Raw genomic sequence first — 13291 nt, forward strand, 5'->3', positions numbered from 1 at the left:
TGACCACTTTCCACGTGAGATATTTCAAATTCACAGTTTTAAGTGGCTCAAACCAATGTGATTTTAGGAAACTCAACACCACGTTGAGATCCCAAGGTGCCACAGGAGGCACAAAAGGGGGCTGAATATGTAGCACTCCCTTTACAAATGTCTGAACTCCAGGCAGTGAAGCCAGTTCTTTCTGGAAGAAAATCGACAGAGCCGAAATCTGGACCTTAATGGAACCCAAGTTTAGGCCCATAGTCACTCCTGACTGTAGGAAGTGCAGAAAACGACCCAGCTGAAATTCCTCTGTTGGGGCCTTCCTGGCCTCACACCACGCAACATATTTTCGCCAATACGGTGATAATGGTTTGCGGTTACTTCTTTCCTGGCTTTTATCAGCGTAGGAATGAGGAATAGAATTATCGGTAAGTAAATTCTTATTTTCTCTAACGTCCTAAGTGGATGCTGGGGACTCCGTAAGGACCATGGGGATTATACCAAAGCTCCCAAACGGGCGGGAGAGTGCGGATGACTCTGCAGCACCAAATGAGAGAACTCCAGGTCCTCCTCAGCCAGGATATTAATTTTGTAGAATTTTACAAACGTATTTGCTCCTGACCAAGTAGCTGCTCGGCAAAGTTGTAAAGCCGAGACCCCTCGGGCAGCCGCCCAAGATGAGCCCACCTTCCTTGTGGAGTGGGCATTTACAGATTTTTGGTTGTGGCAGGCCTGCCACAGAATGTGCAAGCTGAATTGTACTACAAATCCAACGAGCAATAGTCTGCTTAGAAGCAGGAGCACCCAGCTTGTTGGGTGCACACAGGATAAACAGCGAGTCAGATTTCCTGACTCCAGCCGTCCTGGAAACATATATTTTCAGGGCACTGACAACGTCTAGCAACTTGGAGGCTTCCAAGTCCCTAGTAGCCGCAGGCACCACCAATAGGTTGGTTCAGGTGAGACGCTGAAACCACCTTGGGGAAAAACTGAGGACGAGTCCTCAATTCCGCCCTGTCCGAATGGAAAATCAGATAAGGGCTTTTTCAGGATAAAGCCGCCAATTCTGACACGCGCCTGGCCCAGGCCAGGGCCAACAGCATGACCACTTTCCATGTGAGATATTTTAACTCCACAGATTTAAGTGGTTCAAACCAATGTGACTTTTGGAACCCAAAACTACATTGAGATCCGAAAGTGCCACTGGAGGCACAAAAGGAGGCTGTATATGCAGTACCCCTTTTACAAACGTCTGAACTTCAGGGACTGAAGCTAGTTCTTTTTGGAAGAAAATTGACAGGGCCGCAAATTTGAACCTTAATGGACCCCAATTTCAGGCCCATAGACACTCCTGTTTGCAGGAAATGTAGGAATCGACCCAGTTGAATTTCCTCCGTCGGGCCTTACTGGCCTCGCACCACGCAACATATTTTCGCCAATTGCGGTGATAATGTTTTTGCGGTTACAACCTTCCTGGCTTTGATCAGGATAGGGATGACTTCATCCGGAAAGCCTTTTTTCCTTCAGGATCCGGCGTTCAACCGCCATGCCGTCAAACGCAGCCGCGGTAAGTCTTGGAACAGACAGGGTCCTTGCTGGAGCAGGTCCCTTCTTAGAGGTAGAGGCCACGGATCCTCCGTGAGCATCTCTTGAAGTTCCGGTTACCAAGTCCTTCTTGGCCAATCCGGAGCCACGAATATAGTGCTTTCTCCTCTCCATCTTATCAATCTCAGTACCTTGGGTATGAGAGGCAGAGGAGGGAACACATACACTGACTGGTACACCCACGGTGTTACCAGAGCGTCTACAACTATTGCCTGAGGGTCTCTTGACCTGGCGCAATACCTGTCGAGTTTTTTAATCATGTGGACGACTTCTGGGTGAAGTCCCCACTCTCCCGGGTGGAGGTCGTGCTGAGGAAGTCTGCTTCCCAGTTGTCCACTCCCGGAATGAATACTGTTGACAGTGCTATCACATGATTTTCCGCCCAGCGAAGAATCCCTGCAGCTTCTGCCATTGCCCTCCTGCTTCTTGTGCCACCCTGTCTGTTTACGTGGGTGACTGCCATGATGTTGTCCGACTGGATCAACACCGGCTGACCTTGAAGCAGAGGTCTTGCTAAGCTTAGAGCATTGTAAATGGCCCTTAGCTTCAGGATATTTATGTGAAGTGATGTATCCAGGCTTGACCCTAAGCCCTGGATATTCCTCCCCTGTGTGACTGCTCCCCAGCCTCGCAGGCTGGCATCCGTGGTCACCAGGACCCAGTCCTGAATGCCCAATCTGCGGCCCTCTAGAAGATGAGCACTCTGCAACCACCACATGATGGATACCCTTGTCCTTGGTGACAGGGTTATCCGCTGATGCATCTGAAAATGCGACCCGGACCATTTGTCCAGTAGGTTCCACTGGAAAGTTCTTGCGTGGAACCTAACGAATGGGATTGCTTCGTAGGAAGCCACCATTTTTACCCAGAACCCTTGTGCATTGATGCACTGAGACTTGGTTCGGTTTTAGGAGGTTCCTGACTAGCTCGGATAACTCCCTGGTTTTCTCTTCCGGGAGAAACACCTTTTTTCTGGACTGTGTCCAGGAACATCCCTAGGAAACAGAAGACAAGTCGTCGGAACCAGCGGCGATTTTGGAATATTGAGAATCCAATCGTGCTGCTGCAACACTACCTGAGATAGTGCTACACCGACTTCCAACTGTTCCCTGGATCTTACCCTTATCAGGGAATCGTCCAAGTAAGGGATAACTAAAATTCCCTTCCTTCGAAGGGATATAATTTCGGCCATTACCTTGGTAAAGACCCGGGGTGCCGTGGACCATCCCTACGGCAGCGTCTGAACTGATAGTGACAGTTCTGTACCATAACCTGAGGTACCCTTGGTGAGAAGGGTAAACTTTTACATGAAGGTAAGCATCCTTGATGTCCCAAGACATCCTGTAGTCCCCTTCTTCCAGGTTCGCAATCACTGCTCTGAGTGGCTCAATCTTGAATTTGAACCTCTGTATGTAAGTGTTCAAAGATTTTAGATTTTAGATTTAGAATCGGTTTCACCGGGCCGTCTGGCTTCGGTACCACAATAGTGTGGAATAATACCCCGTTCCCTGTTGCAGGAGGGGTACCTTGATTATCACCTGCTGGGTGAATGGCTTCCAAAACTGCCTCCCTGTCAGAGGGAGACGTCGGTAAAGCCGACTTTTGGAAACGGCGAGGGGGAGACGTCTCGAATTTCAATATGTACCCTTGAGATATTACCTGAAGGATCCAGGGGTCTACTTGCGAGTGAGCCCACTGCGCACTGAAATTCATTGAGAACGGGCCCCCACCGTGCCTGAGTTTGTAAGGCCCTAGCGTCATACTGAGGGCTTTTGCAGAGGCGGGAAAGGATTTCTGTTCCTGGGAACTGGGTAATCTCTTCAGCCTTTTTCCTCTCCCTCTGTCACGAGCAGAAAAGAGGAACCTTTTGTCCGCTTGCCAACAAAGGACTGCGCCTGATAATACGGCGTCTTATTTTGAGAGGCGACCTGGGGTACAAACGTGGATTTCCCAGTTGTTGCCGTGGCCACCAGGTCTAAAAGACCGATCCCAAATGTCCCTTTTTAAAGGCAATACTTCCAAATGCCGTTTGGAATCCGCATCACCTGACCATTTTACTGGTAGAATTGGACAACGCACTTATATTTGATGCCAGTCGGCAAATATTCCGCTGTGCATCATGCATATATAGAAATGCATCTTTTAAATGCTCTATAGGCAATAATATACTATCCTTATCTAGGATATCAATATTTCCAGTCAGGGAATCCGACCATGCCAACCCAGCACTGCACCTCCAGGCTGAGGCGATTGCTGGTCGCAGTATAACACCAGTATGTGTGTGAATACATTTTTGGATACCCTCCTGCTTTCTATCAGCAGGATCCTTAAGGGCGGCCATCTCATGAGAAGGTAGAGCCCTTGTTCTTACAAGCGTGTGAGCGCCTTATCCCCCCTAGGGGGTGTTTCCCAACGCACCCTAACCTCTGGCGGGAAAGGGTATACATATCATCACACACCTCATTTTACAATAACAAATGCGATACAAGGTGGATCTCGGTGCGCAAAAATTTAGCTGCTGGATAGCACCCCTCTTCTACAAAGAAGGTTTCCCAAATCCTTCACCACATGTGACAAGAAAAAATATGAGGAAAGGGGACTTATCCTGCGCTCCACAATGAATAGTCGTCTCAAAAGGATCCCAGAGTTAATTGGAAACTCATACGAATATCATAGAAAAAAGGGAAGAAATTTTGTATACATAGTGAAGTACCGTTTTTAGTTCATAGGTATAACACAAACATTTTATTCCAAGTATTAAAAAGCCATATATAATATAATAAAATATATGTTAACAATAAAATTTACAGTGGATATATGTACAATTTTTATAGCAGCATATGGAGCTGAGGTGGGGAGTGATGAGGAAAATTACCAGATGTTGAGAACTGTGTAAACAGTTCAGTGCCAGCTTGCGGGTTAATTTGGTGCAGGGAAACCCGGAAATCCCCTGAACCTCGCCGTACTGGAATGGATATATCCTCTCCTGCTGCCCTCCTCAGCGTCCTGTGTTCACCGACGCGTTTCCACCTCTCACAGAGGTCTTTTTCAAGGTGTGATGACGTGAGCTGCTGTGTTCTATTTTTAAATGATCCCTGACCAATCATATCATAGATGTAACAGCTGGACCCTATACAGATTGATTGCCTAACCATGTCCAATGGTCTGCTGTTACATACTATGATTTCCGGATTTACCCCCGTTGCCATGGTAATTAAAATCAACTACCGGCATACACTTCCGGAGAAACGTCCTCGTTCCCATGGTAACCGTCAAGTCCTTTTCGATTGCAGTTCTTCTTGACTCTCCGGTTTGAGTCTTCTTATCTGAATCAGTCCGTCTGCGTGGGGCCCTCGTCATCTTTTTTCGATTCCCTTTCTGGTAACAGATGTCCGTAACAGGCAGTCCGTAACATGTGTCCGTAACCCGGTTCACCGAGTGGCGTCACGTCACTTCCGGTGACGTCCTCTTTTGGAATCCTGACTTAGTCTGTTTCTCTATCGGCGTAACGTCACTTCCGTTGACAGACGTAAATAATGAGGGAAATCCCGTGTTCCTCTGTATTAGCAATGATCGGGGGATTTAAAGAAAATATAGACATTGTTTTGAGAAACTCTATGAATATCCACACACTCTTTTATTAAAACTCTTATACTAAAAAAGGGAAGGTGATGTGGATGGAAACTGGTGACTTCTTTCTTTTTAAACAGATAAAACTATTCTAAGTTCAAAGATAAAAAAATTGGGTTCTTCTAAAATTCTCATAAAAACCATTTAATCTCGAAATCACAATTAAGACCCCCAGGTTTTAGTGTCCCTAACCGATATATTGCCCTCATTTCTGCTCGGGCCAACTGTGCAGCAATATCCTTGCGTCTCCAGTCGCCCTTAATATACCGTATGCCACAAAACTGTTTGATTGCACTACATTTACTTTGATGGACTACGCGAAAGTGTTCTGATAAGGCATGGGTGGTGAGGGATTTTCTAATATTCCTCAGATGTTCCCCCATTCTCACTTTAAGCGGGCGGGAGGTTCTGCCAATATACCAAAAGCCACAACTGCACTCAATTGCATAAATGACATTGTTTGTATTACATGTAACGAAGTCCAAGATTTTAAAATTAGTATCATTAATAGTAACTTCTGTGATTTTACTTCCAGATCCTGTGACCCCTCTACAGCCTAAACAGCTACCACACCGGAAGAAACCTTTTGACTTTATAGTATTCATTTTCTTAGTGGTGGCCTGAGCGCTTTTCACCAAACTGGTCTTAATGTTTGGTGCTTTTTTGAAAATACATTTTGGCTTAGTTGGTAATAAACCACCTATCACTGGATCTTTTTGAAGAATATTCCAGTGTATGTTGAGCGTTTTCTCCAGGGACCTATACTGACTACTGAATGTAGTGATGAAAGACCAATCATAGTTCCTACTATCTCATTTTATTTTTCAGATTCAGGAAAACTACAGGTAGTTTTTCCCTCACCATAATACCCCTTTTTGGTGGTACTCGTATTATCAGAAATGTATAAAACATTTTTCATTGTCTCAATCATGTAACGTGTGGCCCTACTGGAAATCACGGTTGTCTCTTCACCGTCGACACAGGAGTCAGTATCCGTGTCGGCGTCTGTATCTGCCATCTGAGGTAACGGGCGCTTTAGAGCCCCTGACGGCCTATGAGACGTCTGGACAGGCACAAGCTGAGTAGCCGGCTGTCTCATGTCAACCACTGGTTTTTTATACAGAGCTGACACTGTCACGTAATTTTCAACAGTACATCCACTCAGGTGTCGACCCCCTAGGTGGTGACATCACTGTTACAGACACTCTGCTCCGTCTCCACATCATTTTTCTCCTCATACATGTCGACACAAACGTACCGACACACAGGGAATGCTCTGATAGAGGACAGGACCCCACTAGCCCTTTGGGGAGACAGAGGGAGAGTATGCCAGCACACACCAGAGCGCTATATATATATATATACAGGGATAACCTTATATAAGTGTTTTTCCCCTTATAGCTGCTGTATGTTTTAATACTGCGCCTAATTAGTGCCCCCCTCTCTTTTTATGTAACCCTTTCTGTAGTGCAGGGAAGAGCCAGGGAGCTTCCCTCCAACTGGGCTGTGAGGGAAAATGGCGCCAGTGTGCTGAGGAGATAAGGCCGCCGAAAAGGGGGCGGAGCCTATCACCCGTTTTTCTGTATATTCTGGCAGGGGTTAAATGCATCCATATAGCCCAGGAGCTATATGTGATGCATTTTTTGCCATCTAAGGTATTTTTATCGTGTTTTATTGCATCTCAGGGCGCCCCCCCCAGCGCCCTGCACCCTCAGTGACCGGAGTATGAAGTGTGCTGAGAGCAATGGCGCACAGCTGCAGTGCTGTGCGCTACCTTATTGAAGACAGGAACGTCTTCTGCCGCCGATTTTTCCGGACCTCTTCGCTCTTCTGGCTCTGTAAGGGGGCCGGCGGCGCGGCTCCGGGACCCATCCAGGCTGAACCTGTGATCGTCCCTCTGGAGCTAATGTCCAGTAGCCAAGAAGCCCAATCCACTCTGCACGCAGGTGAGTTCGCTTCTTCTCCCCTTAGTCCCTCGATGCAGTGAGCCTGTTGCCAGCAGGTCTCACTGAAAATAACAAACCTAAACTAAAACTTTCACTAAGAAGCTCAGGAGAGCCCCTAGTGTGCACCCTTCTCGTCGGGCACAGAAATCTAACTGAGGCTTGGAGGAGGGTCATAGGGGGAGGAGCCAGTGCACACCAGTTAGTCCTAAAGCTTTCTTTAGATGTGCCCAGTCTCCTGCGGAGCCGCTATTCCCCCATGGTCCTTACGGAGTGCCCAGCATCCACTTAGGACGTTAGAGAAAATATATGTTTCCAGGACGGCTGGAGTCAGAAAATCTGACTCGCTGTTTATCCTGTATGCACCCAACAAGCTGGGTGCTCCTGCTTCTAAGCAGACTATTGCTCGTTGGATTTGTAGTACAATTCAGCTTGCACATTCTGTGGCAGGCCTGCCACAGCCAAAATCTGTAAAAGCCCATTCCACACGGAAAGTGGGCTCATCTTGGGCGGCTGCCCGAGGGGTCTCGGCTTTACAACTTTGCCGAGCAGCTACTTGGTCAGGGGCAAACACGTTTGCTAAATTCTACAAATTTGATACCCTGGCTGAGGAGGACCTGGAGTTCTCTCATTCGGTGCTGCAGAGTCATCCGTACTCTCCCGCCCGTTTGGGAGCTTTGGTATAATCCCCATGGTCCTTTCGGAGTCCCCAGCATCCACTAGGACGTCAGAGAAAATAAGAATTTACTTACCGATAATTCTATTTCTCATAGTCCGTAGTGGATGCTGGGCGCCCATCCCAAGTGCGGATTGTCTGCAATACTTGTACATAGTTATTGTTACAAAAATCGGGTTATTATTGTTGTGAGCCATCTTTTCAGAGGCTCCTCTGTTATCATGCTGTTAACTGGGTTCAGATCACAAGTTGTACGGTGTGATTGGTGTGGCTGGTATGAGTCTTACCCGGGATTCAAAATCCTTCCTTATTGTGTACGCTCGTCCGGGCACAGTATCCTAACTGAGGCTTGGTGGAGGGTCATGGGGGGAGGAGCCAGTGCACACCAGGTAGTCCTAAAGCTTTTACTTTTGTGCCCAGTCTCCTGCGGAGCCGCTATTCCCCATGGTCCTTTCGGAGTCCCCAGCATCCACTACGGACTATGAGAAATAGAATTATCGGTAAGTAAATTCTTTATATATATATATATATATATATATATATATATATATATATATATATATATATATATATAAAGAATCCAATAGAGCACAGCACTCGGTGACAGCAATGATGAAAAAGAGATATCATGGAGATGGGACCTAAATATAAGCACAGAATGCATTTATGTTACATATACACCTTATACACACAGCCTGAAGGTCATTATAGACAATATTTTTTATAACTTTGTGCATTAAACAAAGTGTGTCTACATTCACACAATTCATTTATGTTTCATATACACCTTATACACACAGCCTAAAGGTCATTTAATACAATATTTTTAATAACTTTGTGTATTAAACAAAGTTTGTGTACATTGAGCCATCAAAAAATAAAGGTTTCACTATCTCACTCTCACTCAAAAAAGTCCGTATTTCGGAATATTCCGTATTTCGGAATATATGGATATGGGATACTCAACCTGTATATATATATATATATATATATATATATATATGAGGTGTCCCTGAAACGTCGACCTAACCAGCGGTGTGTCGTCTACATTATTTCCGAGTACTAACACTGATTCTATTGTGTATGCTGTGGGAGAGGTTGCGCACCGGACCAAGCTGTTTTGCTGATTTATATAGTGAGTGCCGGACAAACTGGACTTCTATCTATATATTCATCTTTAACATTGGACGTTACTGAGCATCAAGTGCAAGCCGCCCCCAGCAACCATGTTTGCTGGGACTTGTAGTTCACCAGCAACAAAGTGTTTTAATGATATTTTATTACATTATTAACTTCACATTCACTGGCCTGAAGTGTGGAGAATAGTTCTAGTACTATTGGCACCAAGGCTGATTATAACTCAGAGAGGAGGGTACCACAAGCATTTTTTTTTTTTGCACGCACTGACCCCTTAGGAAACCAGCTCTGGTGCCAGCTGGCCTGGGGCTGGTTTACAGCCATAGTTTGTGGCCTCCCACACTGCGGATCTTCCCTCTATGGTTCCACCAGCAAAAGCTGGCAAAGCCTAGTGCTGGTTACACAGATATCATGAGGGACCCTACACTGGTTTTTCACCTGATTTTAGGATAACCAATATTAGGCTGAAAGCACTACTGCTGGTGAAAAAGTTGAAGGATTCTCATAGTTTTTTTATTATTTTTATTCAGGATTTTTTTCAAAATTCAAAAAATAGGCGACAGTGTTCATCTACTTTTGTGACATGCACATCATGTAGTTGGAAACTTTCTCCATACACACTGGCACAATATCAGCTGGTTGGAGGTTGGTTAAATTTAACATGCATGATTATCATTCCTACTTGCCGTTAAGTTGGAAGGATAATCGCGCAATGTGTAACCAGGTTAAGAATTTGCCAGCCAGTCCATGGGAATGGTTAGCGACTTTGAAGATTTCAATCAGATGATTTCCAGGCTTTTCTTTGCAGTTAACAGCTAAGAGTATTAACAGGAGGAAGTCACTATTGAGGTGGTGGGGTTTGGGGGGTTTAGATCTAAAAAAAAGTAAATGCAATAATTACAATACTAATTAAAATGCCTATCATTTTATTACTGGTAAACAAAATACCTAACAAACCTAATCATCAGAGTGGTATGACCACTTCAACAGGATGTATACCACATTTTTATTTAAGACACTGTATGGCTGAATTTGTAAATTTAGTAATAAAAGAACCTTCTACAACCTCTTAAGATGTGGGTCAGCTTAAAAAGGCTTCAACTGTGTTGTGTAGGAGATTGATAACACTACATCAGACTCATTAGGACACCCTAAAGGAGAGGTTTCAGGCTTTGTTTGTGAACTCTACTGTACAGTATATGCAATGGATCTGAAGGAGGGAAGAAAAATAAATTAATTTAAAACCCCCCCAAAAAGCTGTATTTTTTTATTTCTTTAAAAGGTACCATGAAACCAAAAATGTGGGTATTTCAATTCAGTTTTTTACCGGGTGCCTTAACTAATGGGCGTCTGATAGAGAAATGTAATTGTTGCTGTAATCGGGTGCCCATTAGCCAAAAGGGACACTTTTCTTCTCACAGCCTCCTGACCAGGAGTTTACACGGGTTTAGCTGCTTTGCTTGGCTAAAGTTAGTGCTTTTGAAAGCGTCAACAGTAATGGCCCCCGATTGGAGCAAAAATTTAACTGCTTTGTCGGGCGCCCATTACAACAATTGAATCGCCCCTAATTGTCATATACAAACAAATGTTTAATAAGCAAAATATATCCAAGATTAACGCTTTTCAAGCAGAGGCATTCATATGTCTAAAAACCCAGGACACTAAGGAACTTTCCTGAGCCCCAATCCACATATAAGAAAGGACAACAACAAGGACAAGATAATGTTTTGGGTGGTGCAGCACAAACGAATTCTAAGGAAATTAAAAAATGATAAAGGGTGCGAGAGGTTTGACAAAACTACCTTTCTTTGGCAATTTCCTCAATCTCCTAACTGAGTTTTTATCACGCTTACTGGCCGCGTTTGGGTTGGAGGGTGGAGGTGCAGAGGTAAGACGTACAGGGAGCCCAGCCGCAGACATCAGAATAGCCGTCATGCCTAGGTGTATATGAAATCCACATGCAAAAAGGAAACAATGAGGAAGGTAGGAAACAAAAATGATAAAAAAAATAAAACAAACTCAAAATAAAATGAACATGGAAATGCCATTTACAACAAAATATGCTCGAAAGCAAATGCATTAAAATAATCTTAAAAGTGAAGTGTTGCTTTACCACTTACACAATACACATTTATTTTTTCAGTGTTTTGTCATATTGTAATCGTCTCTGATTTGGATTTCCTCTAACCAAGGCCTGACCAACTTGTGGATCTCCAGCTGTTGTAAAACTACAGATCCTAGCATGCTCTGCAACAGTTTTAGCATTCACAAACAGCAAATCTGTGGTAGGGCATGCTGGTACTAGTAGTTTCCCAACACATGGAGAGCCACAGGTTGGTCAGGCCTGCTCTAACCCATCTTTCCTCATTTCAATCGGTCCTAAATGCAACTCCACACCCATCACACCACTTTGCAAATCACTATACTGGCTTGCTCTGTCCTCCATAATCCAATATAAATTACTCATTTTCACTTACAAAGCCATCAGCAGCACCACCCCTTCTCAAGGTGTTCTCATAACCTCCCATATCTACTTTTGAAATGCAAATCACCTCAACTGCAAGGCCCTCACTCATGCTTTCAAGACTTTTCCTGTGCTGCTTATGTAATTCTCTATCACGCCTTAGCAGTCTCTCTTCCATACATTACTTCAAAACTTTAAATGCAGCCTGAAAACTTGTCTCTTTATTAGTTTCCTTCCACTTATAATGCTTATACCAATCAGTGCTGTACCAAATCGGTGTGCCATACTCACACAGTTAGTCTCAGCTGTGCCCTTTACTCAATAGATTTTAAGCTCTCACGAGCAGATCCAGACACCTGGTCTGCCTCTGTAAGTCTTTTCTTTATGCATGGCCTCTATGCCCCAGTGACCAGCTCTGCAGTGTATTGTGGTGCCTTACAGATCAATGATAATAATCAGTGCTTTTTGTGGTGGTACTCAGGAGTAAACAGTAACCACAGCCTCTTTTTTTTTTCCAGTCTAATTTTTAATTCTTACAACCAGTTCCAGATAGAGGAAGAATAATGAAATAATTTCAGAAATGAATAAACTAAGTACAGGTTGAGTCTCCCTTATCCAAAATGCTTGGGACCAGAGGTATTTTGGATATCGGATTTTTCCGTATTTTGGAATAATTGCATACCATAATGAGATATCATGGTGATGGGACCTAAATCTAAGCACAGAATGCATTTATGTTTCATATACACCTTATACACAAAGCCTGAAGGTCATTTAATACAATATTTGTAATAACTTTGTGAATTAAACAAAGTTTGTGTACATTGAGCCTTCAAAAATAAAGGTTTCACTATCTCACTCAAAAAATGCTGTATTTCGGAATATTCCGTATTTCGGAATATTTGGATATGGGATACTCAACCTGTATCTACACACTTATCCCGAGTGGGGAAGCTGCAATATAAATCTTTTATCAAGTTCTAAATTTAGGAGACTCCTTTTTTTCTGAGTACCAGCACCTTTTTTTCATAGAGGAGGATGATAATAATAATAATAAGAATTTACTTACCGATAATTCTATTTCTCGGAGTCCGTAGTGGATGCTGGGGTTCCTGAAAGGACCATGGGGAATAGCGGCTCCGCAGGAGACAGGGCACAAAAAGTAAAGCTTTAGGATCAGGTGGTGTGCACTGGCTCCTCCCCCTATGACCCTCCTCCAAGCCAGTTAGGTACTGTGCCCGGACGAGCGTACACAATAAGGGAGGAATTATGAATCCCGGGTAAGACTCATACCAGCCACACCAATCACACCGTACAACTTGTGATCTAAACCCAGTTAACAGTATGATAACAGCGGAGCCTCTGAAAAGATGGCTCACAACAATAATAACCCGATTTTTGTAACTATGTACAAGTATTGCAGATAATCCGCACTTGGGATGGGCGCCCAGCATCCACTACGGACTCCGAGAAATAGAATTATCGGTAAGTAAATTCTTATTTTCTCTATCGTCCTAGTGGATGCTGGGGTTCCTGAAAGGACCATGGGGATTATACCAAAGCTCCCAAACGGGCGGGAGAGTGCGGATGACTCTGCAGCACCGAATGAGAGAACTCCAGGTCCTCTTTTGCCAGGATATCAAATTTGTAGAATTTTACAAACGTGTTCTCCCCTGACCACGTAGCTGCTCGGCAGAGTTGTAATGCCGAGACCTCTCGGGCAGCCGCCCAAGATGAGCCCACCTTCCTTGTGGAATGGGCCTTAACCGATGTAGACTGTGGCAGGCCTGCCTCAGAATGTGCAAGTTAAATTGTGTTACAAATCCAACGAGCAATCGCCTGCTTAGAAGCAGG

At 44.4% G+C, this 13291-nt stretch overlaps 1 protein-coding gene across 5 annotated transcripts in view; it reads right to left on the reverse strand.

Annotated features, from left to right (window-relative positions):
• Window positions 1–13291, reverse strand: part of DTX2 (deltex E3 ubiquitin ligase 2) — a 180659-nt gene that overhangs the window by 65176 nt on the left and 102192 nt on the right. For 4 of the 5 annotated variants that reach the window (XM_063953950.1, XM_063953953.1, XM_063953949.1 and 1 more), the window contains exon 5: window positions 10776–10910. The exons of the other annotated variant lie outside the window; for it this stretch is intronic. In XM_063953950.1, the coding sequence (XP_063810020.1) occupies window positions 10776–10910 (135 nt within the window). The remainder of the gene's footprint in view (window positions 1–10775; window positions 10911–13291) is intronic. 5 annotated transcript variants of the gene reach the window in all.

The sequence above is a fragment of the Pseudophryne corroboree genome, chromosome 2, assembly GCF_028390025.1.
Source record: "Pseudophryne corroboree isolate aPseCor3 chromosome 2, aPseCor3.hap2, whole genome shotgun sequence".
Lineage (NCBI taxonomy): Eukaryota > Metazoa > Chordata > Amphibia > Anura > Myobatrachidae > Pseudophryne > Pseudophryne corroboree.